The sequence below is a fragment of the Leishmania major genome, chromosome 4 (genome assembly GCF_000002725.2).
Source record: "Leishmania major strain Friedlin complete genome, chromosome 4".
In the NCBI taxonomy this organism is placed as follows: Eukaryota; Euglenozoa; class Kinetoplastea; order Trypanosomatida; family Trypanosomatidae; genus Leishmania; species Leishmania major.
The window spans coordinates 413,743-441,666 of NC_007245.2; the positions used below are offsets into that span (position 1 = coordinate 413,743).

The 27,924-nt window shown below is 60.3% G+C and overlaps 7 protein-coding genes and 1 pseudogene across 7 annotated transcripts, besides 1 other annotated feature; all 8 read right to left on the reverse strand.

The window, feature by feature from the left end:
* Nucleotides 1-192: 192 nt before the first annotated feature.
* Nucleotides 193-3,051, reverse strand: LMJF_04_1110 (putative proton motive ATPase; the record flags this gene model as incomplete). The annotated part of the gene is made up of 1 exon (XM_883529.1): nt 193-3,051. The coding sequence occupies one exon, from the start codon at nt 3,049-3,051 to the stop codon at nt 193-195; it is 2,859 nt and encodes a 952-aa protein (XP_888622.1).
* Nucleotides 3,052-4,916: 1,865 nt separating this feature from the next.
* Nucleotides 4,917-7,547, reverse strand: LMJF_04_1120 (conserved hypothetical protein; the record flags this gene model as incomplete). Its single annotated transcript, XM_883530.2, has 1 exon — nt 4,917-7,547. The coding sequence occupies one exon, from the start codon at nt 7,545-7,547 to the stop codon at nt 4,917-4,919; it is 2,631 nt and encodes an 876-aa protein (XP_888623.1).
* A 636-nt stretch (nt 7,548-8,183) lies between these two features.
* On the reverse strand, nt 8,184-9,116 carry LMJF_04_1130 (putative cytochrome c oxidase assembly factor; the record flags this gene model as incomplete). The annotated part of the gene is made up of 1 exon (XM_883531.1): nt 8,184-9,116. One exon carries the CDS (start codon nt 9,114-9,116, stop codon nt 8,184-8,186), a length of 933 nt encoding a protein of 310 aa, XP_888624.1.
* An 827-nt stretch (nt 9,117-9,943) lies between these two features.
* On the reverse strand, nt 9,944-10,846 carry LMJF_04_1140 (hypothetical protein; the record flags this gene model as incomplete). The annotated part of the gene is made up of 1 exon (XM_883532.1): nt 9,944-10,846. The coding sequence occupies one exon, from the start codon at nt 10,844-10,846 to the stop codon at nt 9,944-9,946; it is 903 nt and encodes a 300-aa protein (XP_888625.1).
* Nucleotides 10,847-11,558: 712 nt separating this feature from the next.
* LMJF_04_1150 (conserved hypothetical protein) lies at nt 11,559-12,065 on the reverse strand (the record flags this gene model as incomplete). Its single annotated transcript, XM_883533.1, has 1 exon — nt 11,559-12,065. The coding sequence occupies one exon, from the start codon at nt 12,063-12,065 to the stop codon at nt 11,559-11,561; it is 507 nt and encodes a 168-aa protein (XP_888626.1).
* Nucleotides 12,066-14,266: 2,201 nt separating this feature from the next.
* Nucleotides 14,267-15,322, reverse strand: FBP (uncharacterized protein; the record flags this gene model as incomplete). The annotated part of the gene is made up of 1 exon (XM_883534.1): nt 14,267-15,322. One exon carries the CDS (start codon nt 15,320-15,322, stop codon nt 14,267-14,269), a length of 1,056 nt encoding a protein of 351 aa, XP_888627.1.
* Nucleotides 15,323-16,189: 867 nt separating this feature from the next.
* On the reverse strand, nt 16,190-17,567 carry LMJF_04_1165 (annotated as a pseudogene).
* Nucleotides 16,190-17,567: a sequence feature.
* Nucleotides 17,568-26,903: 9,336 nt separating this feature from the next.
* Nucleotides 26,904-27,839, reverse strand: LMJF_04_1170 (putative RNA-binding protein; the record flags this gene model as incomplete). Its single annotated transcript, XM_883535.1, has 1 exon — nt 26,904-27,839. One exon carries the CDS (start codon nt 27,837-27,839, stop codon nt 26,904-26,906), a length of 936 nt encoding a protein of 311 aa, XP_888628.1.
* Between the last annotated feature and the right edge of the window lie 85 nt (nt 27,840-27,924).

Sequence of the window (27,924 nt, forward strand, 5' to 3'; positions counted from 1 at the left end):
AGACGCTGAGACAGACAGGAATAGAGAAAACGACGTGCCACACCGGCGTCATCAGGCGACTAACGCAATGGTCGTCAAGACGACGGATGGAGGGGCCGTCGCTTCAAGCAAAGACGCTTTACAGCAGACGTTCTCGATGTGCGGATGGGTCCGCTGCACCGCCAGCGTTCGTGCTGCGGTGCCTTGCCCACCTTACTCTGCTGGGGTCATTGGCGCCGGTCGGGCACGGCAGAACAGCTTCACATCGAGGCTGGCAATGCAGCCCACCACTGCATCCAGAGAGGATGATGCGGAACTGCGGCGACCGGCGGCGTCATGAGATGGCGTGCTTGTCGTCCTGCGTGGTAGCGCCACCGCGGCGTCCTCGTCCGCATCGACGCGGGCGTGTATGCCGTCCACACATGCGCGGTACGTGCGAAAGCCGAGGCAGTAGCAGATGCCATGCACCGTGAGCTTCGCCATGTCCTGCAGAACTGCGACGACGCCACAGTAGACGCACAGGCACGCGGCACACCTGGGATGTGCGTCGATGGCCCAGGTCATGCACAGCCCGTACACGACGGCGAGGGCGAGTACGACGCGCAGGCGCGAGCGTCGCCAGAAGCGCCACCCCGCCCGCACCGGCGAGGCGCAGCTCATCGTCAGGAACAGGTTCAGGTAGAGGATGTAGAACGTGAGAATGCCGCCCAGGCGCTCCTCAGTGATGACCGGCAGCATGCTGGGTGATACTAGTGGCCACCAGCCACGTCTGTCACAGGCAAGGCCGCCAACGATGCCGAGGGCGACGCCGCCGACGAGCCCGATAAAAGCCATCGTGGACGCCTGCAGCAGCGCCACGCGGTAGCTGAGACAGCAGGGTGCCACGGTCCAGTAGGTGTCGTCGCCAGCCTCTGTAGACACCCATATCAGCGTCAGTCCGTTGATGTAGATGAGTGTCAAAACGTGAAGGCCGCTCGGTGGAAGCCCTAGTCCCATCTCATTCGAGGATTCGCCAACGCAGCGCCGCGGAACCGCCACCGCCAAGGCGGCAACGAGCACCGACAGCTGCAGTGCCGCCGCTGCTACCCAAAAGAAAACGGAGTAGATGGTGCTGAAGAGCTCGCGGCTGACGACAAGCAGCTCCACCACGGCGCCGAGGTGATCGGAGGTGAGGGCGATGTCCGCACCCCACAGCGCGCCCCGTGCCGCGGCTTGGCCCTGCTCAGCCGAAAGAAGCGCGATGCCGACATCCGAAAGGCGCGCCGCTGCGGCGTCGTTCACCCCGTCGCCCAGCACCGCTACGACGCGGCCTGACTGCTGAAGCGCACGCACAAGCGCTGCTTTCTGGTGAGGCTGCATCTCTGCGTACGCGCAGCAGGCGGCGTACTCGCTCGCAGAGTTCGCAGCAGCGCTCAGGTCGACCGTCACGCTCAGCGCAGACGCTGGTGAGCGGTGCTCTGCTTCCCACAACCTCAGAGGTGGCACGTCGTGTCCGCTCATCACCTCGGATTTTAGCTGCACCGCCTCGGCTGCTGCGGCGACAGCCCGGTGCTCATCGCCGGAGATCAGCGTCACGTCAACACCAAGTCGGCTACAGTCCGAGACCAACGGGGCCGCGTCGCTGCGCAGTGGGTCAGCGAACGTCAGAAGCCCTGCTAGCCGCCAAGGGTCATCACCCTCAGCAACGGCCACCGCCACACATCGCAGACCGCTCTGGCTCCAGGCAAACACCAGACGCTGCGCCTCCATGCATGCGGCGGCAGATTCTGGATGCTGGACGACCGCCAAGACGGAGCGAAGCCGCCCTTCGGTGACTCGAAGAAGCGCCCCGTCACGCCGGCGCAGCAGGGCGGAACTGCGATGCTCCCCCTCGTGCTCTACGTAGTCCAACTGCGTGTACTCGTCACAGGCGTCGAGGTCCGCGCTGCGCAGCACAGCTCGCTTCGTCGCGTGCAGACTTGGCTGCCGCCACCGGCACGCCAGCGCCATCAGCTGCACCACGGCTGCACGCGACGGATACCCTGCTAAGTAGGCGCGATGATGCGCCGCGAGGGTGCAGTGACCAGAGGACAGGGTGCCCGTCTTGTCCACGAGCAGCATGTCCACCGATGCAAGTGAGAGGAGGGCGCGGAGGCGCAAGAGGACGGCCTGAGAACGCTGCATGGCCGCCGACGCACCGCGTGACACGGCCACGTACACGGCGAGATCAAATAAAAGCGGAGCGCACAGCAGCGCCAGCAACGTTGTCTCCCGCGCCACCTTCCACATCGAGTAGCCGTCCCACCCACGGAGAGCCCCAAACAGCACCACCTCCGCCGTCACCGCTACGGCAGCTACAAGGAAGTATGTGCTGACGTAGGCTCGGCTGAGCCGCTGCCGCTCCTCAAAGCCGTGCGGCAGGCGCTCTACGAGCTCAATGGTCTGACCCACGAACGTTTCCGGCCCTGTGTAGCGCACCACAGCATCTGCAGCCCCGTCCACCACCTTGGTGCCGGCGATCAGGAGCTGGCCCGCGGTGACAGGCTCAGTGCGGGTGCGCCCCGTCACGTCTGACATATCGATCAGCACGGACCCGCTGTAGAGAGAGCAGTCAGCGAACACCCCGGACCCTGCAACAAGCCGGACAAGGTCACCAGGCACCAGCTGCGCTGACCCCACCATTGCCCATGTCTCCTCTCGGTAGGCAACCGCGCGGCCTGGTACGAGGCACCGGTGGAGGCGCCGCACCCGTGCGCGGTCTACCACCGCTGTCGTCACCAGCACCGCGATTCGCATCACCACGAGCCACGCCAGGGTAAACCACAGGCAGTGGCTGCCGCCGACGACCTCGTAGACGAACGCCCCGGCAGCGACGAGGGCCGTGCTGGGAGAGAGCAACGCGCCTACAACGAAGCGATGGAGCGGTGTCACGGTCAGTCGCACTTCGTTCATGCCGAACCGCTGGCGGGCTTCGTAGACGGCGGTCGAGTCGAGCACGCGCGGCGGTGCACGCACACTGTTCAGTGGGAGCCACGACTCCGGAGTGCCAACGCTGCCGTCTACCAGTGACGCGGCAGCCGATTTAGAGCTCATCCTCGAAAAAGGGGGTGGGGGAGACTCTGTGTGGGGGTACGTCAGTTGCTGAGGGAGGGATGGGGGCTGGACAGCAGAGCGTGCACCGAAAACACGCAGTGGGAGCAGCGACTACCCCACTTGCTTGTTTGTGTGCGTGCGTGCACGCCCTCCACTTCTCCCCGCGCTTCTCTGTAACCACCACCACCTTCACACTCACAGTAGTCTACCCGGAATACACACAAGCATGTTGCAACGTGTGCGTGTGCGCCTCTAATTCACCGTGCGACATGTAACCGAATCGGAGTTAGGAGTCGCTGTTCTGTTGCTCTGCTCCTCGAGTTCGACGACGTGCGTGCGTGTGCATATGCATGCACGTGTGTGTGTGTGTGTGTGTGTGTGTGTGTTCGAAAGAGAGACGGCGTGCATCGAGGTGGCGGTACGATGGCGTGCATAGCACGAGTGACAGAGATGGGCGAGAGAGAGAGAGAGAGGGCTCAATAAGAGGGAAGGTGTGCTTACTTCTTGCATTGACACACACACACACAGCACACATGACGTCGCACTGCAGCATACGCACTCAACGGAGTCGGCCATGACGCTGCTGGGTGTTGAAGAACAGATGTCCTACACCCATCCCCCCCGTGTACCTCTCGAACACATTGCCACCGCACCTGCAAAGAAGGAAAGAACGCAAGTCACGCGCAACACAACGCATGTGCCCCTTCCCCCCTCCCTCCACTCCTCTGCACGAACGTGTACTGGCTGGGGAAGGGAGTGGACGGTGCATGCGTGATGGGCGCAGAAAACGCATTCCACCCACTTGCGCGCGGCTCTGATCACAACCTCTTGTGCTGGGAGGTGTGGCTGTGCGTGTACCGTTACGTGTTGTTGGCTCTTCCCCTGCCTTCACCTCTTTCATCGGCTTGACTTTGGAGTTGGACGACGAGGAGACTCGTACAATGTAGGGGGGAGGGGAGGGGAGGTGCGGCGCCCGAAAAATGCGGAAGAGATAAAAACGTGTGGCATGTGTGCATGCGGAGTGGTGGTGGTGGTGGTGACAGTGTGTGTGTCTGTGTGTCTGTGTACGTGTGTGCACCTCCTCCGTCTCCTCCTCTATCTACTGGGAACGTGTCTGGTGTCTGTGGTCCTTGCTACAGAGGTTCCACACGCACACACACGCGCACTGCCCCTCTCTCGTTGTACGCTATGGCTTTCCATGAAGCGGTTCTCGCACACGTGCATCTAAGTGCGCATGGTCGGCCACGTCACGCACAGCCGCATGCGACAGCGGAGAGGGAGTGAGAGAAGGCGGCAACCGGAGAAACACATAGAGAGCCGAGGGCCGACATGATACGAGCGCATCCCCATCTACCAACGAGCAAGCGAACCAATCCTGCGCGCCTGCACGCGCGCACCCGTCGTGAAACTCGGCTACACACAAAAAAAAAAATGGGATATGAAAACGAACAGTTTGGCATCTAACATTACAGAAACAAAAGAGGGGCGAGGGAGGGGGGTCTAGTACGGAAACGCATGGAATGCGGTGGGGGATGGGGAGGGGGAGGGGGAGGGGGCATGATGGAGGATGGCGATGATGGGGACCGTCAGCAAAACAACGCGCGCAGAGAAAGAGGGAGGACATGAGACAAGCGCGTACACCGACACAGACGCACGCAGATGTAGGCATATATACCCATGTGCCGACGAATAAGAAGGATGAAGGGTGGCAAGCATGGTGACGCCGTAGTGGGCGGGGCGGGGGGGGGAGTTGGGAAGGATGAGGAGCATAGTGCGGGGATGGCGGGCAGCTAACGTAACACGCCTGAAGAGAGAGCGGAATGCGAGCGCGGTTACGCACGTGCACGCCACACAAGCTTCCGTCGTCACTCGCGAGGCGTCAGAACGTTGCGTGGGAACAGCCGCGGCTCCGCCTCATCATCCTCGCCCCGCTGCGCTCCCGTGTTGGTGCCGTCGCGCTCCACTAGCACTGCCTTGCGCGCTGTCGTGATGCTTCCCACCGCGCAGGAGCGGACAACGACGCGATGTGGCACAGGCGGCTTGCTGTTCTCCTTATCCGACCCATGCTCGAGGTCGATCTCCTCGCGGATAGCCCGGTCGCGACGGCGCTTCTCTGCAACGGCGGCCAGCGCGGTAGTGAAGTCCAGCCGCCGTCGCGACGCCACCGTGGAGGTCGATGATGATGCTGCTGCTGCTGCTGCTGCGCTCGGCGAGGCTTCCGCCGCCTCGGAATTTGCGGCGCTACCCTTGTCACTGGAACTTCGCTTGCACGGCCGCTGGTCATCATCCGCTGCAGTCCCCGCGGTGCGTCGATCAGCGTCGCTGCCGCTGCGCTGATTCCGGCAAGGCCCCTGCCGAAACGACAACGTGCCATCACGTGATGTCAACGGCAGTGGTGGCACCACGGCTGCGGGTCTCGCCTTCGATAGAGGAACCGACGCTTGGCTCCCGGAAGTCGTCATGCGCCGAGGTGCAACAACGCTGTTGCTCGAGAGCGGAGCCACGTACTCGCTGGAGGCGGACATGATGGGCTCGGTCGCCGTCGTGGCCCCGCGCACGCGTACCGGGCTGCGCTCCACATCGGCGCCTGACTTCTTTGCTTCCCCTCGCGCGGGCGCTGCATACACGCCGTCGCCTCCCGTGTTCTCGTTTTCATCTTCCTCGACCTCCTCGACCTCCTCGGACACACCCCCGTCGCCAAACGGTGATGTCGGCGGCGAGCACGTAAGGCTGCTGCTGGTGCTTTCGTTGCCGCTGCCATCCTCGTCGCCTTCCACACCTTGTGCATGACGTGGACCCCGACTGTAGGCAAAGACGTTGTCGCGGTTGTCCATGGTACGGATCAGCATCTGACGCAGGTTCAGGATCGACTGCTGCTGCTCCTCGATCTGCTCGATCATCCGCTCCATCTCGCTGGCCATGTGGCGCCGCTCCTCGCGCAGTGTCGCCTCTATCTCCCGCTTCTCCTTGCGCTGCTGCTCCACCTGCGCCTCGAGCGCCCCTTTAGCTTCGTAGAGAAGATCAATCTGCTTGCCTTGGCGAAGCAGGTCGTTGAAGAGGGCCGTACTTTTCGAGTAGGCAGCCTTCAGCAGGGAGTCGAGCTGCGAGACGTGGATGCTGTCCTGCTCCCCGCGCAGGCATGTCAAGTCCCTCACGAGGCTCTCCATCCCTGCCAGCTTCGTTTCGTGCCGCTCCACCAGCCGTTCGTACTTGCGCTCGTGCTCTTTCATCAGCGCCTCGTACCGCATCTTGGCGGAGCGCTCCAGCTTGGCCTCCTCCAGAGCCCTGTTCTGCATGTCCATCACACGGGTTCGACTCTCAGACATCTCCCGCTTCAGCTGCCGAATGAAGCGCTTGCTTTCCTCGTTGCGCGTGGACAGCGCGACAACCTCGATGATCTTGTCCTGCAGCGCCTGGTACGCGTTCGCGTGCTTCTCAGCCATGTCCTCGTAGAGTGCGCGCTGGTGCTCGTACATCTTTTCGTACCGGTTGCACTCCCGCTGCAGCGCCTCATACTCGACGAGTGGCACCAGCGGCTCAGAGGCTGCTGGGCTGCGGTCGTGGGTGCTGCGTCGCGGTGTGCTGCGCGCGAGCGAGGTGCTGTGCGACACACTGTTCGGGTGCGCGCCGTGCGACAAACTCCTCCCTGCTGCCTTGGGATTAGGCGATTTACTAGCGGACGCTGAGCTGAAGTTCATCTTCGTGACAGACGCGTTCGTGACGTTGTGCAGCGCACAGTGGTGATGGTGGCTCGGGCGACCGTTGCCGCTGCTGCCCCCACCGGCGCTCTTCCGGTGGGAAGCCGAGAGAGAGCCGAGGTAGCTCACGTCGTACTCGGTGACGTCGACGTGGGCGGCGCTGCTGGTCGGCATATGCTGCGGCGACAGCAGAGCCAAAGCAGATGGCGAGGCGTCAATGCACTGCGCCGTCACTCGATCAACAGTGTCCTCGAGAAAGATGGCAGCGTCATCGGTGGACGTGCCGAGCTGACGGCGCACCGGTGTCGATGGCAGCGCCTCGTACACAGCCGTCGCTGTGCCGCTGCCGCTGCGAGATGACATCATTAAATTTTCACCTGAGATGCAGCGGAGTGCGCCCCTGCGCCGCACGCGCACATGCAGATGCCGCGCCACACCCCTCACTACACAGCAGCGGGGAGCGAGGGAGGAGGCGGAGCGGAAATAGGACAAGAAGCAGCGCGGCGTTGATGGCAGCCGTAGGGAAATAAAGCAGGGAAGGGGAAAGACGGCACGTGCCGCCGCGAGTATGTGCCGCTGTGTGTGCGCGCGTGGCCGGATCTCCCTCCTGCTCTGCCTGCGCGTGTGTGCGTGCGCTTGTTCGTGCGCCGAGAACGCAGCGAAGGGGTCCACCAAAGAAGAGCTGTTGAACCTGCAGCGATCAACGAGAAGTATGCGCGGGAGAGATGTACGAGTGAGTTTGAGATGGTGGCTTCCACGACACATGTCCCTTCCACAGCTACATGCGCGCCCGTACATGTCCACGCAGACATCGGCATGATGGCTTGAACGCGATGCCGGCAGGAGAAGGGGGTGGGTGGGTGGGGGAGGTGTCGCAAAGGTGTGTGTCGCAGAAGCGGTGCAAGCGGAACGTACACACCTGCAGCCCTGTCCCAAGTCCCCGGCGCCCGCGAGCCCCCGCGTGCATGCCCCTTGCGTGTTTGTATCTGTGACTGTAGCCCTGCGCGTGCCAGTGCGAGGAAGCACGCACCTTGTCGAGTGAGAGCGAGAGGAAGGGAGGGAGGGAGGGGGGGGGGCGTGCAGCCCGCGCAGAAAAAGGGGAAGGGCGGCGCGAGTGGTGGTGGTAGTGGTGGACGTATGGGCTGAAATCGACGAGTTGCTCACTCTCTGTGCTGCTGTTAATCGAGAGAGTGTGTAGACCGTCCTCATCCCCAGTCAAGCACGTGCAGAGTCGCGTTCAGGCGCATGCGCAACGTGCCACACACATGCGGAGAGAGAGAGAGAAAGAGAGAAAGACCACCGGTGCAGTCCACCACAGGAACAACGCTATCATCATGACCACCACACAAGAAGAAGCAAGAGGCCGACCAGGGCGAGGGACATGATGAGCAGAGAGAGAGAGAGAGGCCGGCAGCGTCTTGCCTCACCCCGTCCTTACCAGTTTGTCCACGTTGGATCCTTGGCGTACTCAGACATGTAGTGCAGCACCTTCTCCGTAATCTCGCGCTCGTCGTAGCGGTTTCCGAAGAAGTCGACGAAGCGGCCCTGTGGGTCGAAGAGGAAGATGGCAATGCTGTGGTCGATCAGGTAGTCCTCCTGCGCGGCGTCCTCGTCGGTGGGGATGGAGTAGTAGATGCGGTACGAGCGGCACGCGTCGTTCACCTGCTTCGGCGTGCCAACGAGCCCAATGAAATCGGGGTGGAACACGGAGAGGTACTCGTCGATGGCCTCAAGCGAGTCACGGCGCGGGTCGCACGAGACAAACAACGGCGCAATGCGCTCCTGCGGGCGGGCAGCGCGGACAGCGTCGACGACGTGAGACATGCGGTTCAGCTCGACCGGGCAGATCTCCGGGCAGTGCGTGAAGCCGAAGTAAAAGAAGGCCCATGAGCCGAGGAATTCCGCCTGCGACACTGGCTCACCCTTCGTGTTGACCAGCACAAACGGCCCACCGAGCGCGGGGCGGCCACGCGTCTCGACGCTGACCCGCGCGCTGCCCTCCGCGCCGAAGTAGCGCTGCTTGGCTTGGCGGCTTCCGTACCACAGCGTCGCGACGCAGAGAAGAGCAAAGCCTCCGATCATGCCGTACGTCTTCAACGCCTGCCAGTCCTTCTCGAGCTCCGCCGCCTCGGTCGCGTCGGGGGTGTTTGGGTGGGCGGCGCCCTGCTGGCGGAAAGCGCGACGGCTGCACGTGAGCGGTGTTGTCGCGGTGCTCGCAAGGGCGGCAACTTCGGTGGCGGCCGAGCCCACCGGAAAGTCGGGTCGCATGGCACCCAAATGGCATCGGAGGCACCGTAGAACACCAGAGCGGTACGACTCCAGCATCGGCTCCCCAGGGAGAGCACACCGCAGAAGTGAGCGATGCATGTCTTGCCCTGCACTCCGGCGTCGCGATCTGGAGCAACAACCCTCCCTCACCTTCCGTATCGTGCACGTGAGTGCGTCTACAGGTGAGGGTGTGCGTGTCGGCTTGTCCTCACCGCTGATTTCGCTCGCTCGGAGCTTTATGGCACCGCCGACTCCGCACCAGCCGTCTTTGCTCTACTGCTGTGTGCCTGTGCCTGTGCCTCCGCTGCTTCACTCGCACGCACCCCAAAACGTGCGGTAGTGGAGATGAGTGGAGAGAAGAGAGTGAGAGAGGGGTGGGGGAGCAGCAGACGACGAAGACGGCACGTTCGGCAACCGGTGAGGGTTTGATGCTGCTTGAGGCCCACGTGATATGCGCGTGTGCGCGGGCAAGAGCGTCACGCGCAGCGATGAGGTGAGGGACGAGACGGAGGGAGATACCGGGAAAGGGAGAGGGGAGGAGATGAAAATGGTGCATAGGTGCCGATGGCCTGCAGCATGACGCTGGCCGGTCCCGAAAGGAGCGGCCCCAGGCCAGCTGGGTTGCCGTTCGCTTGCTCTTGCCGAGTGGGGGTGTTTTGAGAAGGAGCTGACTAGTGGCAGGAAAACTCAGGATGCAGAACACCATCGCTCTTTAAGAGCAGCAACAAGAGAAACAGCGCAACGGTGCGTTCGTGCGCAGCGTCGCGCTCACTCAAGCGGATCGCCCGCCCCCTTTGGAGATCGCGTACTGCGAGAGCGGGAGACCGCAGGGGGTGAAATAGAAGACATAGGGAGGGTGGGGTAGGATGGCGTCCCCTGAGGCAGCGGGCGTCGTGCTTTCCACCAGATGCGCACACAAGCAATGCTCAGTCCAGGTCGATCTCCAGAGAACCAGTCGTCGCCTGAATCGTCGTCGAGGGACACGAGTCGACAAGGTCGTCATGGGAGTCTCGAGGAGAGTCGACCGCACCATCAGAACCGCCTTCACCGCCCCGTGGCGCTGACGGCACCGTTCGCGCTTCCGGCGCCTTCGAGGAGCGCACGTGGCTCTTCTCCGGCTGAACGCTTGCGCTGGCTGGAGCAGCGGCGATGAGCAGCGCGGACCCGCTCTCTTCTGCAGCCATGGATACTGGCTGTGCAGCGATCGCGTTGAGCCTGCCATGGCGATTGCGCACCAGCGTCGCGGGCCGACGCGCCACCCCTTGCTGCGTGAGTGCCTTCAGCTGCTTCGCTTCCAGAGCGCGGTGCTGCGCCTCGAGCACCTGCTTCGCCCGCTCAGCCGCCGACAGCTTCGGTGGCTCTGATGTGATGGTGTAGTAGTGGTCATCTTCGTCGCTGCTGACGGCTGCACCGCGGTCGATACCCTCGTCACCGGCTGCAGTCTGGCTGTCGGTGGGTGGGGCTGCCTTCGGCGGCACTGCCAAGCCACTAACACTGCCCTCCTTGCTGTGCGGCGACGTGCGCTCAGTGCTGCGTGACACGCTGACTCGACCCGAGTATGGGTGGCCGCCGCCGGTGGTAGTGTGTTGGTGCCGTTGTGAGCCAGAGTGACCGGCCGACGAGGGGCATGGCTCCTCTCTGTTTTCGTCAAAGTCCTCCCATGGGTCGCGCGGCGGCCCGCCGGTGAACGCGTCGCCCCCTGCCGCGTTCCCCAGCTTTTGAGCCGGCTTGCGTGAGGCGACCTTGAGGTGCTGACCCGGTGCGAGGTACTGGGGTGGGTGATGCCGCTTCGCAATCACCGGACGCGGCGCGTCGGGTGTCGAGGACATGATGAGCCGGCAGAGTCGTCCTCGCTCGAAAGCGTTGTTTTGATGGAGCGCACCAGGATAGCGGACGTGGATCGCATGCCTGTGCGGGCCGCTGGATCCTCAGCAAGGCGCGCCACGTATGTGTGTAACTCGAATGGGCGCACTTGGAAACGAATTCAGGAGGGAGCAGGGGGGGGGGAGGGGAGAAAGAGTAGGCGTTGGACTGACGACGTGGACCGCCAATGTCGCGCTGCGCTCTTGCTGTTTGGTGGCAGTGTTGAAGGGCGATGCTGCACGGGCGTGTGTGTAGAGCAGGTGTTCAGTGAGAGAAAGCTGGAGAAAAAGAAGGTCATATCATGAAGCGATCGGCACCACACGAGCACGCACCTGTGCGCCCAAAATGTTGGGCGTGCCGACGATAAAGGACATCGCGAAGGCGAGAGAGACAGAGAGGGCGGGAGGCAACTACCATCCGCTAGCTGCAGGCGTAGGCGACTGCACACAAGAGGGTTCGATGGCCTTTTCGCGCACGTCAGCACGCGAGAGCCCCGAGCTCCTCAGCATGAGTACAAGAGGAGGATGGGGCAGCAGCAGAGCGTCGACATGCAAACAAAACATGAAGAAGTATGAGGCGCCAGAGAAGCCTGCGCGTGATGTGCACGGCCGCTGTCTGCGTAGTAGTCACCGTCATTACCACGGATGCCGGTGGACCCTGACACACGTCACCTCCTACTCATCCTTCTGGCGTACCCTCGTAGCGTCTGCTGTGCAGGAGATTGCGCGCCTGGGCGACCATTTCCGGTGTCACCTCGGTCTTCGCCAGGCGCTCGCCCCGCGCCGCTCGCGATTCATCGGAGACCAACTTGTTGTCCGCGTTGATCATGAGCCCACTCGACTCGTCGCGGTAGCTGTATCCCCTCACGCCATCGTACACACCGCTCGGCGCGTCAGGCACGTACGCCGGCGTGAAGTCCCGTTGGTAGAAGCGCTGGCGGTTCAGCTCGATATTGTCAAGAATATCGTTCGCACACTTCGACTGCTGACGGCCAATAAACAAAACAAAACCACCGGCGCACACGGCAAGAGTACCACGCCACTCGATCCACACCGTGCGCGCGACACCCCGTTCGCCGTATCGCGACAGCACCTCAGGGTTCTCGATGCCGAGCCACCACGCCTTTAGGCGCGTGAACAGGCTTACGTGGTGCACCAGCCGCGGGTGCGTGAACTTCGGTGGCATCGTCGATCTCTCCCCTCTCTCTTTCTGGGCTGCTGTGCATGTACGAATATGTTGGGCTATCCGTACTGCAGTGTTGCGTAAAGCATTGAGTGTGGGCAACGAAGGCACAGTGAAGCGGCAATGAACACACACCATGCACATGACAAGAGAGGGAGAGAGGGAGAGAGAGAGAGGGACAACGGTGTGAAGAGAAAGAGGAAGGTGACACACCGGCACGCACACAAACGGGGACGAGAGGGGGACACGTGCTGATGGGGTCTGTGGACAAGAGCCACATGACAGGTGCATAAACCGGTAGCTGGATATGGGTGCGGGGCGTCAAGAGGCACTTGACAGCGCGCGAGCGAGCGAGGGCTCGAAGAGTGTGCATTCACCGCGCCGAATCCCTTGGAAGAGGTCACAGGCTGCATGTGACTCCCCCATGTCTTCTCGTGTCTCTCTCGCTACACACACACACACACAGAGACAGAGAAAGGGGCCAGCATGGGTGAGCGAGAGGACGCATACAGAGGCGGACAAGACGACTCCGCTTGTGTACACGCATGAAAGTACCTCACGCATTGCCGCCGTTGTCTGGCACGTTGCATGTAGAGCATCGACCCGATGCCCGTGTCCGACGGTGAGGTGAGCTGAAGTGAAGCTTCGAGTTATCAACGGCGAGGAAATGTTCGCCAACAGGCGGCTTGAACTAAAAAAAAAAAGTACAGAGAGTGTCACCAGGAGGAGGAGCACCAGCAAGCAGGCTACAAGCACACTCACACGCATGCGTGAGAGATTTGCAAGCGACGAATACGCAAGGGCAACCACCCGCCATGTTTGCAGCGACAGCTAATACAGAAGGGCAACCGCTTGAGGGGTGCCACAGCTTGCTTTACCTGCTCCTTCTCTCCGCTGCTCTCTCGCTCGGACGTGTGCTTCCCCTTCCTCGTGCCGATGGGTGCACAGCGCTGCAGCGATACTCACAGCCGTGCTCGCTCCATTGCCCCCCCCCCCCTCCCCCCCACACACACAACGAGAGGCACGAGGAGGAGGAGGAGGGGGGGGGGGATCGCACACACAGGCCATCAAAAGTAAGCGATAAAACAGCAAAAAAGGCCCCTCCACACACACGGCAGCACCCACAGGCGCGCGGGTCCGTGGGTGGTATTGACAAGACCGCACGAGGGAGCCAGTCGAAGAGATGATGACGTAAACTGTGTAGCGATCTGAAACCGAAAGGGACGCTGAAAAGAGGGAGAGGCACACGCCACACCGTCAACCACACGACAGACACGCCGGCGCTTGAATTTACGGGTCTCGCCGCGTCTTCGAGTGTGTTGGCGCGAGGGAGGTGTGGAGGGGAGGGGAGGGGAGGGTCAACGAAAGTGCAACACAGCTCGCCACCCTCCGCCTCTGCGCATTCTCCGACTTCGCGGCCTACCTCGCCTGTGTGGTGCTCTCAGAACGTCCACTGCCTGCCAACGTTTCCCCGGTTCTCTTTTTATTGGACCGCTGTCTTGTTTTCTGCCTGTATCGGTACCGACCAGGTGCATGGGCGGCACGGCAGACGCCGAGGCAGCAGCGGGAGTAGGGGTGACGTCGACGGCAGTGAAGTTCAGTTTTGGGATTGGATGCATGAACCACTCTCGCCCTCCTCGACCCTTCATCCAGCACCACCACCCTTACGCCCACCGGTGCGCCGCTAGCTCCCTCGCTCCGGCCACACCACCTCTTGCCCTCGTGAATCTTTCTCCATGTACAGCCTCCCGGCTTCATCGCCTTCCCTCTCCACCACCTCTCTCCGCGTTCTGCCGTCCTCATGCTTGATGGTGCACCTCCGCTGGCACACACGAGTAGCGTCTGGTGCATGGGATGGAGTCGTACGCTCGCGGATGTCGCACGCCGGGAGGGAGACGGGGCGACTCAAGCGCACTCTGGCGAGTGAAGCGGCACACATACACCGGCTTAAACGGAAGGCGTAGTTGTTTGGATGCTCGCGCGCGCTCTCCCTTTCCTCTTTCGGGGAAGGGGGGGGGCGGCGTGGTGGTGACGGCGGATACTTAAGCGTTGGCGCTAAGCACGATGCGTCGCAGCGCGTGCGTGTGGATATGCGTTTGCGGCTGCTTTCCGCGAAGGGTGCGCACGGGGCGCGGATACGCCTGCACGCGGGCACGCACCCTTGGCTGCCGGTGTCGTTTGCGAAAACGTTGTCGTTTCTTTTTTTAGAGCTTGCTGGAAGTCGGTGCTAGTGCCTCCGTCTTCACGTTGCGGTCGCGGAAGGCCATGCACAGGTCCACCTCCTGGCGGCTGCCGAAGTAGACCGGCGTGCGCTGATGAAGGCGAGTGATGGACTGCTCCAGGATACGGCCGTTGCTGCCCACCGCCTTCCCGCCTGCCTGCTCCACGATCATCGCCATCGGTGCGGCCTCGTACAGAAGGCGCAGCTTCCCCTCCACCTGGTTTGCGTCCTTGGGGTAACAGAATATACCGCCGTAGAGGAGCGTGCGGTGGATGTCGCCGACCATGGAGCCGATGTAACGCGCGCTGTAGCGGGTTGTCTTGTTCATCTTGAGGTAGTCGATATACTCCTTAAACCACGGCTCCCACTTGCCGTAATTGCCCTCGTTGACGCTGTAGATGCTCCGCTTTTTCGGGATGCTGATGTGCGGGTGTGTCAGGATGAACTCGCCAATGTTGGGGTCCAGTGTGAAGCCGTCCACGCCGTGTCCGCTCGTCAGCACGAGGTTCGTGGCACTGCCGTACACGGCGTACCCGGCAGAAACCATGTCTGTTCCCTTAAGCATGCGGATCACGGCGTTGGCGTCTTCGACGCTGTTTATGGTGGTGTCCTTGGGCAGCCGCCACACGCCCCAGATAGAGCCTACGGAGACGTTGGCATCAATGTTGCTGCTGCCGTCAAGAGGGTCGAAGAAGATGAGGTAGTCGCCACGGCGGCCGCTCTCGGCGATGATCATCTGCTCTTCCTCCTCGCTGCCGAGCACGCACACGCTGGTGGAGCTCAGCAGGTACGCCTTGAACGCTATGTTCGAGATCACATCCAGCTTCGCCTGATGGTCGCCCGTCGCGTTCGCCGACTGCCCAGCAATGTAGCCCAGCATGCCCTTCATGCCAGCACGTCGGATGTTCTTCTCAATCACCTTCACCGACGTCTGAATCGCCATCATCAAGAGCGTGAAGTCGCCACGACTGTGCGGCGGTTGGCTCTTGATGATGTACTGGGTGAGAGTAGTGGGAGTGGGGGTGCGTCTGACGTCCATGCTGAGCAAGAGGGCCGCGGCTGCGGTAGGAGAGCTGAGGGTGGAATATGGAAAGGAGGTGTGACGGCGGCTGGAGTGGGGGTGAGGGTGCAACACCAACAAGGCGACCGAGTCCGACACTGGTGTAGTGATAGGCGTGTGGATCAGAGCGTGAGAGCAGACGGGGGCGGTGGCCGCGATGGGAACAAGACAGAAGAAATCGGCGAAAAGGAGCACGGGAATGGTGGTCGTGGTGGTAGATGCGCAACCACGAGTAGGAGGCAACTACCAAGAGACAGGGGCGCACGCGCACACACGTATGTGTGTGTGTGGGGGGGGTTATATATATAGAGAGAGAGATGGAGAGAGAACAAGACTGCGCGTGTGCGTCTGAGTGCAGAGGAGCGGTGAAGGCAGTGTGTGTGGGGAGGGGGGGGGGAAGGGGGGGGGGAGTAGTTTAACGAGCGAAACAGGTACCTCCACAGAGCAGAGGGTATGTGCGTGCGCGTGGAAACGCCACGGCGGAGGCAGGGGCAGGAACAGCGACGGTGCGAGAAGCCCCACAAATCAACAGACAGTGACATGCATGAGTGCCTCGCAGCATAGGACGGCGATGCCGTACAACAGCGGCAGCGGCAGAAGAGGGCGGAGCGTGTGCGCCTCGGCCCTCTTCGTTGTGATCGTCTACATTTCGTTGACTCACACGGCGGCCCCCTCTGGAGCCATCAGGGATGGACTGCGTTAGCAAAGGCGTGAGCGAGAGGGGGCAGCGGAGGCGTTGCTGTAAACGGCCAGAGACACAGACGGGCACGAGCCCACTCATGATGAGGAGCTGCCCGAGCAGCGATGTGCACAGATGCACGAGCACAAGTGCCATGCTCAGCGAGACAAGTCTGGGGGCATGCAAAGGGCTGGGACTGGCATCGGGCGTCGTTCCTCCGCATCTTGCCGCTCTACGCCTCTTCCACCTGCGGGGTGCACATAGGAAGACAGAGTGGATGCGCAGCTCCTTACGCGATGCCCCCCCCCCCCCGGTGCGATGAGCGCCTCTTGAAAGCCCTTCGCCTTCAACAGCTGCTCGACACGGAGCGCTCTGCCCTCAAAACCGTGCACTTCGACGACCAGCTGCTCGATGTGCCGCCACTCCGAATCGGCAATGCCCTACAGAACGTCCTACTCGGGCCCCTCGACGTCCCCCTTCACCGGAGCGATTGGCCCGCCTGTAGCACAGCGACGCATCGCAACGGCTGCCTTGGGGGACGTTGATTGCTCGAGGAGCTCGGCAGAAGGCACGCAGCCGCACTGCTCGCGCCTCCACTTTGACGGAGACGCGAGTAAGAAGATAATGGGCAGTACCAGCGCTGGCGTGAGCAGGAGTGTGACAATCCACTGCAGAGCAGGTGTCTCGAGCAGCGAGCACAGGATCAGGGTCGGTTGCGCAGGCAATTTGCCCGAGGCGACGCTGCCGCGGGCCATGACCGACAGCTGCGTGCAGCGAGGGGTGGCATTCCACGCGCTGGTCAACAAGGAACTCGGCGCCGGTCACGGATGCGGTCGACGCGCCAACTTGCTCCACTCACACGCGCTGCCTGTAGCGTGCCGCGTTCTCCTTTACCACCGCACACAGGCGAAGAATCGGCTCGGCTGCCAGGACGACGGCCTGCGGATTCACTTCTAGCACTAACATGCGACAGAGACCAACGTTAAAGCCCATATCGATCACCAACGGACTGCCGGTGGCGGGAACGTTGACGCCGTGGCGCGTGTACAACGTGTCCTTGATCTCTCGTGCTACCGTCGTCGTTACACAGTCTTCGCAGACGGCCTTGTACTCTCCCGGCCTCGCGCAGCCGGAGGCAGCGGTGAACTTGCTGGGTGCGGTTCGTGAGTCGGTGCGTGTGCAAGACCTACCGGTGAACCTACACGGAGAGAGCGACGTATGCCCGCAGGCAGTCAGTTGGCAGCATGGGCACCATAGCGCTGTGCCAGTGCTGCGTGCGCAACTATGTGTGGTGGCAGTGGGGCGTAAATGAGCGTGGTACTGCCGTGCTGCGGTGTTGGCAACTGCAGGCGTTGAGGGGCGCAGATGCGCGTGTGCCTGTGTGTGTGTGTGTGTGCCCCAGGAGGTGGCCGAGAGAACAGAGAGGCGCATAGGCGCTGTATCCCGCGTGACAGGGATGAAAGCAGGGATTCTCTCATCGGGGTCAGCACCGCCCTTGGAGACTGCCGTGGTCCGTTGTAGCATAAGCCTCCCTCCGCCCCACATCTCCCTCCTCTTCACTCTGCGCACACAAGGAGGGGGAGGGGTGGAAGGAGAGGGGTACACCGCTGCCCACCCCTTGACACGTAAGAGAGCCTTTGGAACATGTGTGCGCGCGTGTGTGTGGGTAGAGGTCCAAGAGTCCGCGTGTGAGAGACGTAAGCAGCGGGGACGTCGAGACATCTCTCGCACGCTCTTTCGGCGAGAGTCCGACCGCATCTCCTCCTCGACCTCCCCCCCGTTAAAAGGCCACACTTCTCTCCCCCATCCCATCCCATCCGATCCCATTCCCCCCTTCTCGCACATGTGCCTTCGCTCTTGCGCGCCCCTGCTGCAACTGGGCACGTGCCATAGGGCTAACTGCGGTGCCCCTAACCACACGCCCGCGTGCACAGAGCAGTGGCGGCGGTGGTGTCTGTGGGAGCCACACCCTGATTGGTTTTTGGTGCTGAGTGGTTGTGAAGGTGGCGGTGATGTGTGGGTGTGAACCATTGAGGGGGCGAAAGGAAGGTCAGGAAGAGGGAAAGAGATGATCCGACGGACACGCACGCACAAGAAGGAGGGTGAGAGAAAGGTCACTGTGATTTTTGGTGTCTGCATTGGCCTCAGGGGGTCCTGGCGTTGCTTCTCTGAGTCGCCTGCGGTTCGTTCGTTTTCTTTCCTGACCAATATGCCTGTGTCGTCGTGGAGGCAACGTCAGGACACAGAGCACGCACATGTGCCACCAGTGGCACGCGATGCCATAACGGAGAGGGGCTCGTGCCCGTGCGCATGCTGAAATTTGTCTGTCTCTCTGCGTGTGTGCACGCTGTGGCAAAAGCGAACAGAACGCAAAACAGAAGAAAAACGAAGAGGTGCGCCTGTCGTCGTCGTCGACTCTGGATTTCAAGGCGTCCACTCTCGCTCCCGCACTCTCACCTGCTCGCTCGCTCAGCGGCTGCCACTCTTCGCGTCGCCCTCTCGCTCACACGCACAGCCCAGAGGCACAAACCCACACAGTCGCCCGCAGACTCGACGCTACGCCGCCGGCCGCCGGCCCATCGCGCGGTGCCGAGCAGCTTTGCACACGTGGTACCGCAATGCGCCGACTCAGCCATCGGAGCACGGCCTCTGCCTCGAGCTCTCCTCCTCCCCCCCCCCACTCGGCCCTCGCAGCCCCCCTCTCCCTCCCCCTCCGCCCCCACCAGTAGGCTGCGAGGGCCGAGTGGGACGCGCTCAAGTCACGCTGGCGCTGTGCCCCTTGTATAAATCGTGCAAACGCGTCCACCGTGGCAGCCAGCTCCGACGCAGCGCCGTCCAGCGCTTGAGCGCCGACATGGGGAGCGGTGCACCGCTCTGGGCCTGTCTAGGCGGTAGAGGCGTCGCCCTCTCACCACCAGAGGTGGCTCGGCACCAGCAGAGGTCGGGGGAGGGGGGGGGGCTTCTTGGTTTCCTCGCAGAGCGGGCACTGGACCCTGTGATACCACGCTGAGTTGGACCCCTCGTCATCACGGCGGAGAGGGACAGCCCTCCGCCCATACACACTCACACACACAACGAAGAGAACGAGACTACAGGCGAAGAGGCTTGTAGCCAGTGACATCGTTGTGCTGTGGAGAACGTTGTAGAGGAAGCAGGGTAGTCGTTCGAACTGAGGAAGAGAGGGAGGGGGGACAAGTAAGGCAGAGCGTGGGAGAGCCGGCGGGAGAACGTGACACGCAGGCACAATGCGCTCGGCAACAGGAACTGCTCGGGGAAGCTCTCGTTCTATCTGCTGCCCTTGCTGCACGCGCACCCGCGCATGGCACGCGACGCCGTACACAGCGTGTGTGTGTCACATCGCTCTCTTGGTCAAACATGAAACTGAGAGGGGGGGGGTGCGCGCGAAGACACACACGCCAAAATGGGGGAGGGACAGGAATGACAAGTACAGACGCCGCCAGCAAACAACGGAGAGCACATGACCAACGGACGCCCGGGAGCCGAACACGCCAAAACGCGCGAGGCGGCGGCCGAGGGAGAGGCGGAAGCGAAGGTGCGAATCAGCCAAAGTCAACAGCGACACCATCGAAGCACGGAGGCGAATGCACACGCACACTCAGACACACATGCGTCCAAAAGAGGAGGAAGAAGGAAGCTCGGAACAGAAGCCAAAGAACAAAACAAAACACACAACGTCGAGAACGGCGACGAGTTCGGCATCACACAACGTGAGGCACGAAAACGTTAGAGGGAGTGAGAGAGACAAGGAATGACGCCCACCATAGCACAGCACACTCGCAGGCGGCCGTTACAACCAACAGCGGCTCGTCAGGCAGCGACAGAGACACACGCGTGTATGCGACAACATCCCCCGCCCTCCTTCTCCACTATAATAAGGAGACAACCAAAGTGGAAAGCGTGCGTGCGTGTGTGTGTGTGTGTGTGTGTGTGTGTGAGTGCGAAAGCAGCATACACCTACACGCACATGCAGCGTACGCAGAGCAACAACCACAGAGCTGAGGAAGAGGGGATAGAGGGAGATGTGCAAGGGCAGACGCAGACACACGCAAGCCAAACAAAGACAAACCGTCGGAGGAGAGATTAAACACACACGCGCGCGTACGAGAGCCATACGTACATACATCGAGAGAGGGAAAGAGCGATAGGACAGAGGCTGTAAAGTGCCATCCTCGACATAACTGTTGTGGTCCGCACACAGTGCCCCTACAACACTCTCGCTCCTTTCCTCTCTGACCCTCTCAAGCCGGGGATCGCGGCCACCAGACGGCGAAACAGACAACAAAGAGAACAGCCAGCGTACAACAACAAAGTAACACAACGAAATGCCGACGACCTACTCAGACAGAGGTGCGCGCAGAGAGAGAGAGAGAGAGAGCACTTTGGCACGTACACACACACACACAAAACAAACACACATAATACTACTAATAATAAAAGGAAGCCCAAACAAGCACGTACGAAGCATAGGAAGGTGGGAAAAGGGGTGGGGAGCGGCGGCGATGATAACGGAGGGGACAACACGGGTGGCGGGGAAAGAGGGGGGGGGCAGACACACACACACACACACACACACACACACACACACACAAGGAACACGCATACATGCACATTCAGGAGGGAGGGGGGGGGGCTCGTTTCATTGCATGTGCGTGCCATCAGTGAAGTCTCTGGCGCAAGAATCGATAGGGGAAGAGAAGCGACAGGGGGTGGGGGAGTGACCCGGGAGCGGACGGGCGATGCAGCGCTGGCGTTTACGAGCGCACCAGAGACGACAGGGAGAGACCATCACGGCAAGGGGAAACAAAACCCAACGAACACAAAATGAGTCTACTCAGAAGCGCGCATCGGTTCGTCTCACGTGCACCAGAGGAAGAGGTAGAAGGCACCTCCACCAACGCGGCTGCTGCGCGCGCGTTTGAGTGTTCGTGCGCGGGTATCTGTCCCAACTGCTCTCACCCTCACCCTTCCTTGGCAAGGGAATGCGGGCGTGTGGGGAGGAGGGAGGGCCGTAGCGCACCCAGGTAGCACGTTCGCTGCCCCTCCGCCCCCCGCTCGTATTCCTTGGCGCATGTCTGTGTGTTCTTCGCTCCAGCTTCCCCTCTTCCGCACACGTGCAGCTGAAAGGGCAGGAATCGCCCACGTCTGCGCGCACCCTGCGATATACGCAGACGCCTACACACTCCCTCACGCACACACGTATACGCCGACTAGCACACGCCATGAAAGAGAGAGAAAGCAGCGCGACATGACCATCGTGGTGTCGAGGAACAGAATAGAGGAGAGGGATGAGGAGTACGCCTTCCGCCACGATGCCGCATTGAATCCGCAGCATCATTCCATCGTCGTTTTATGTGGCTCCTGGTCCTCTGGTCCTTGAAAAGAGGAGCGTTCACAGTTTTCTGCTGAGCATCGTCACCAACTCGAATGCGTGACACACACACACACACACACAGCCAGACGGGGAAAAAAATATATCCATTCAAGTTTTCAGTGATTCTTCCGATGCTGTTCTTGATGCGCACCTCGCTCCATCAATGTTTCGCTTCGCCTTCTTTGCCGCTCGCACCGTGGTGTCTGCGCACCCTCGTCGGTTCGCGTTCCTTCTGCGTGCCAGGGAGGGAGGGGGGTGCGGCCACCCTCCTCGTCTTCTCTCACCCACTCGTCCACACCGGGCAAGCGAGAGCCACGGAGGAAAACACCAGCTGATACAGGAGGGAAGGATGAGGAAGGAGAGAGAAAAGGGAGGAGGGAGGGGGGGGGGGCGGTGCAGAGAGGACATGTCGCGGACAGACACGGGAATATACAGCAAAGTAGATCGCAAACAGAGCTGGAGGAGATGCACGAACACGCACGCACGCACGCGAAAGGGAAAAAGAAGGTGGGAAGGGGAGGGAGGGGAGGGGGTGTACAGACACGGATAACAGAGAGAAACACATGTAGATGCACACATGTGCGCATGAGTGCAGAGAAGGCAGACAGGAGAGAAAGGGAGAGAGTGTGCGAGAGCAGCTCATACATTGCTTTTCAGCTTGTTCCTCGTTTCCGTGTCTCTCGCTGCCAGCATACGCACAGTCAAGAACGTTAGCTGAGCGCCCCCTCCCCCGAAAAACAAACAAACAAACAAAAACACACAAAGAACAAGGAGAGAGAGCAAGAAGGACTGAGACACCAGGGCAGCAGGCGCAGCAGGAGAGCTCCGCACAACATCGCACACTTGAAAGCACATCCACACAACATCGCACACCAACACAGACAGCAGAGGCGGCCCTTCTCTCTGCACGTTTTGTTTTGTTTTTCCCTCAGCCGCCGCCTCCCAACGGGAACCGGACGGGCACTGAAGAACGACAGAACAGACAAAGAAAAGAGGGAAGACTCGAGAGATGTTCGCTTCAGCTAACGCACTCCCTGGTCTCACAGGTCTGTTCTGTCCACTATCTTCACTTGTCTCTGCCTAGTTGGGCGGGCCATCGTAACCGGTGCTGCCGCTTCGCGGCCCGAAAAGAGAACTGGTGAGCCCACACACATGGCTTGCATATACATGCATACACACACATACGCACAGTCGCACGTGGAATCAGTCTTCTGTGGCGCTCTACTATCCTCATACGCATAAAGAGCCTCCCAAGCCCTCGAAGTGCCTCCAAGTCGGCCCAGCTCCTCTTCTCCCTTCTTATCTATATGTATATATCAGTTGGGTGGAGGGGAGGGGTTATGCGTCCATGTTGTGCCTCGTGTGTTCCACCGAGACGTGAGCACGCAGACGAAAAGAAACAACAGCCAAAAGAACAAACACGCACAACCGAAGAAGAGAGAAACCAACGCGCACGCGTCAGAGACGAGCCAGGGACGCAATCGCCAGCACAGCAAAGAAGGCGGCGACAATGCAAACAACAACCACCACCACCACCACAACAACAAAAAATAAGCGCATGCGGTTCGGCGCTGCAGCGGTGTGTGTGTGTGGGGGGGGGGGCCAAGACGTCACCATGAGGCATCGTCGCTGTGGTGGGAAGAGCACAAGATGAAGACAAGAAGACACGAGCAACCGAGAAAGAGCGAGGGCAGAGGGAATTTGGCGGGGGAGGGGGGGGGGGAGGAAGGAGGCAGACAGCAAGTAAGGAGGGGGTCGTGGGGGAAGAGGCCCGGAAAACCAAAACAAAACAAAGATGGTTGGGCATTTTGCGTGTGTGCGGGTGATGCCAGGGGAGGAGGGGATGCCGAGTACCATCGTTAGCGGGCCGTTCGAGAGTGGTTCAGTGAAAGAAGAAGGGATGGGGGACGGGAGACGCAGGCACGACCGCGCGAGGAGAGGTAAGAGAGGAGACAGAGACGGATACATTGAGATGCCCCCTATCCGCTTCCTTTTTCTTCTGCTTGCCTCCTCGCAGCAGCAGCAGCAGCAGCAACACAGTTCGTTTCACTCTTCTTGTCTGTGGCCTACATCATGCGATGCCCTCTTGCGTTGCTTTCTCTCTGTCCCGCCTCTCCCTCTCTCCATACATGACAATATACTTCGTGTGTCCCTGCGCCTCGCTTCGTCGCAAGCGTTAGCCATGCCCATTCACGAGGGTGTGGAATCACTGAAAAGAGGCAAAACAAGAGAAAAAAAAAACACACACACAAAGGTGAGGTGGGGTGGAGTGGTGTGTGTGCGGTGGTGGGGGGGGGTTATAGGAAAAAGGAAGAAAACACTCTCTGTCTTCTGTGTGGTTATCTCTCTCTCTCTATGTGTAAGTGTGTGTGTGTGTGTGTGCGTGTGTGTGTGTGTCTGTGTGTCTGTGCGCGGCGTATATGTACGAAGTGCTTGGGGGGAGGGAAGGGGGGAGGGGAGGAAGGGGAGAGGGCGGCTAAGGAGACCCCCCGCAGGGATAGAGAGAGAGGGGGGGGGAGACAGTTAATAGGGAGAAAGGAGAAAGGAAACACCACAACACAAGAAAAAACAGAACACAAGAAAGAGAGACGGAGAGGGGAGAAAGAGAGCGCAACACACACTTACACACACACAAGAAAGAAAGAAGAGTGTACCTAAACACAGTGAGGGGACAAAAGAGGAGCAAGGGATACCAGGCAAGGATACCACGACAACAACGACACGCATGCGCACGCACACCCACGCGGGGAGAGGGATTGTATCAAGAGGCGGAACATGAATTGAGCTCTGCTTTAGTTGTTGTTGACGTCGATCATATCTCCACTGTTCCTCTCTCTCTTTCTCCCTCTGCGTGCGTGCGCGTGTACTCTTTTCTTCTACTTTCTGCTTAGTGCGTGCGTGGAGGGGGGAGGGGCGACGTTTCGTGACAGTAAAACCGAAGAGTGCAAAACAGCGAGAGCAAGGCGACACAGCTCCGAGAAGGAGGGTGGGGTGAAGGTACTGACGTGATGGAGGCGTGGGGGAGTAGAGAAGAGAAAGGAGAGGGAGAGGTTGCCCACACCTTCTCAACGGTAGATGCGATGAGACGAGCGCGCAACGGCGACCGGTGCGTGAACAGCGACAGAAGAAACGCCAAAAGAAGCAGGCCTGGGCGGCACACCTACCAACCATAAACATCAGAGGGCACGGCAGTGGAGCCATACGCCACAGGACCCTCCATTTTCCCTCGTACATGAGCTTCCTCTCTCGTGGTGTGAATGCGTCTACATCCCTGTTGTATCTCTTGAAGGCCCCTTCGGCCACACACGTGTACGCTTGTACATGCGCCCACCACCTCTGATCGTGCTGATATTCTCCTCGCAAACTCCCATGACTCCGAGCACCGCTACGGTTGAAGCCACCTACATGACCTCCTGTTTCCTGTCAACATGACCGTGCGCTCCAGCTGATTGTTTCTTCTATCACGTTGGCGTGTGCAACCGAGGGAGCGGAAGAGAGGGAAAAGGCGATGGAAACACGGAGGAAGAAACAACAAAACAAAACAACAAAAACGAAATGATCGCCTCTCTGCATGCCGAGTGAGGGGCAAAGAGGCGGCAGGGGGGACTTCCGGGACGAGGGAGGCCGGGAGAGGGTCGAGGGCAGAGGAAGGAGGGAGGAAGGGAGGGGGTGTACCAGGAGAGACCTTGCCCTGCCAAGGAAACAAAACATAATGACGAAGAGGGGGAAAGGGGGGGGGTGTAACAATATAGACCAGCAGAGAGGCAGGGAGCTACAGAGAACGCAACCGAACACATGCACACGTAGAGGGGGGAGGGAGGAGGGGCAGACGAGGAAACCAGAGGAGGAGGTGCAGTGCTGGGGCAAACAATGCATCCACCAAGAGGTACACCAACGGACAAAACGAGGACAAGAAACGAAGCATCGTCAGACGCTATGCACACACACACACACACGCACAGAAGGAAGGGACGCAAGTGGGAAGGGGGAGGGGAGGCGGTGTACGGAAAAGAGGGGAGGGAGGTAGAGAGAGGGGAGGGGGGGGGGAAATCGACAGCCGAGAGCACATACATTGTTTTCCTTTTTCGTATTTTTACCAAAGGCCGAGAGAAGACAAGACCAACAACATCAACACACGCGCAGGTATGCATGCACGGACGCATCGGCATACACAGACGAAGACGAGAAGAACGAGAGCCGTCTTTACCGCCGCAATCCTCCTCTCCATCCGCTTGCTGTTTACGTGAGCGCATAGGCACACATGGCTGTAGGCTCCGATCTCAGTTTACATCTCTGCATATATATATATATATATGTGTGTGTGTGTGTGTATGTTTTCGCCTGTGCTGAGCGGGGATGGGGTCAGAGAAGAATCGGTACAGAGCTGCAGAGAGAGAGAGAGAGAGAGGGAAGGAGAGAAAGGCGGAGGGAGTTGTATATGTGCGTGTATGTGTGCGCGTCCAGCATTATCCAACGCGATGACCATACCAGAAAAAGAAAGCAGGCATGAGGAGAAGGAGGGGCGGAATGAAGGGCAGCACGGATGGAGGTGAGGAAGAGAACACGAGGAGCAAAACAAAGAACATCAAGACGCTTACACTCACAAGCACACAATCATGTACACAGATCAAGATACCGTAACACACACACACACACACGCACACACACAACGGGAAGAAAAAAGAAGAAAAACGATGTGCGACGAGACCCCCAAAAGAGAGAGACGCCATCATCCACACATCGGGCGGAGGCGAACGGTGGAGGGTGGGCAAGGTATGGCTGCCAGATGCGGATGGAAACGATGAAGGGCGCAAAGGTGGGGAGCACATGGCAGCAACCTGAGGGCTGACCGGCAAACCTAATCGGCACGAGAGGCGGGGAGGTGTCGGTGCGCGTTGCATCCGCAGTCCATGGCGAGAGAAGGACGCCCAATCCGATCGTTTCTAAATGCAGGGAGATGCTCGAAAGCGGTTGTGCACGCTGCAGCTAACAATACAAATCAATCACCTCACCGGAACACTGCAAGTGCGAAAGCGCAAGCGCACGCACAGAGAGAGAGAGAGAGAGAGGCGAGGCGAGGCGGAGAAAATAGAGCACGTCGTGAGACGTGCAGGCACAACAAAACGAAACCAAACAGGAGGAGAGATGCGAGTAGACTCGTAATGGTGTTTTCTACGAAAGAGGAGGAAAATGGAGACGAGCGGGGGGTTGGTGTTCTTTCGCCTCCGTGTCTTGACGCCGCGCGCGTCCGTTTGCCACTTGAGAGACACGCAGGCACGCATCACACGCGCAGGCACACAAACATATCTACAAACGCGCTCTCCTTCGCCCACTCGACAACACCAACACAGAGGGAAAAGGTCCCGGCCTCCAAGATGTCTACACGCTCGAGCATCCATGCGCACCCCATTCAGCATTCTCCCTATGTGCACCTCGCGTCCATGATGATCATGTTGCTGCCGTAGCCCACGGAATGCACGCAGGAGCGCTCAGCTCCACCCCATCGGCGGATACATGCCGGTGGTCGTCATCGCCGCTGCATTCATCGCCACGGGGTCCATCGTACCAGCGGGGCGGTGGGCGCCTTCATCATCGACGACAAGCGACGTCGTTGGGTTCGTCGTCTTGATCTCGTCCATGCGCGAGAACTGAATGTCGAGGGTGAAAGTGATGGTCTCGCCGAGGGTGACAGGCTGGCCCTGCAAAATATTCTTCACGTGTTCGGCGGACTCGCGAGCGTCGAACTGGACGAGCGCCTGAACACGGTTGTGGTTCCACTGACTGCTCTCGTTCTTGGGCAGCACCACGATGCGCTCCACGGTGCCGTAGCTAGCAAATATCTGGTACACGATCTCTGGCGTAATGTGCGCTGCGGCAGACACGTCGTACTGCGTGTTGAACATGGACACCAGCAGGGTGCGAGTCGCGTGCTGCGTCGCCGTAAGGTTCTGGTGGGTGCTAAAACGAATGTACACGCGGCGACCATCGATTTCCGCGTAGCCGGGCTCCTTAAAGAAGTCCACCAGCTGTTCGGCGCTCTTGGGGCTCTTCATCTCGATGAGAGCCTGGTTCATCTGGCGCAGCATCACGATGTGCTTGATGTCGCCAAAGTTCTGGGCCAGATTCTGAATGCTAAGCTGTGTCACTTCGGGGGTGACGTTGCGCATGTGAATGACGGAGCTGGTATTGCCAACCTCGTTGTTCCGCGGCCGCGGCTGCGTCTGTGGCATGGCTTGACCTTGGACCGGGCCTTGACCTTGTTGCTGCTGCACCGAACCCGGCGGCATTCCGTTCTGGTAAGGAGGCGCGTAGTTGGGCATCACAGACACCCCAGTGGACATGGGAGGAGACAGCACGCCAGGCTGGTAGGACATCATGTTGGGCTGGCCGTACATTTGACCGGGCACGAACTGCTGGCCGTACATGAGATGCACGTGCCAGAGGAAGGATAGCGACGAGGCTATGAGAGGCGCGGGCGGACAGAGGAAGGGGGAGAGGACAAGCGCCAGC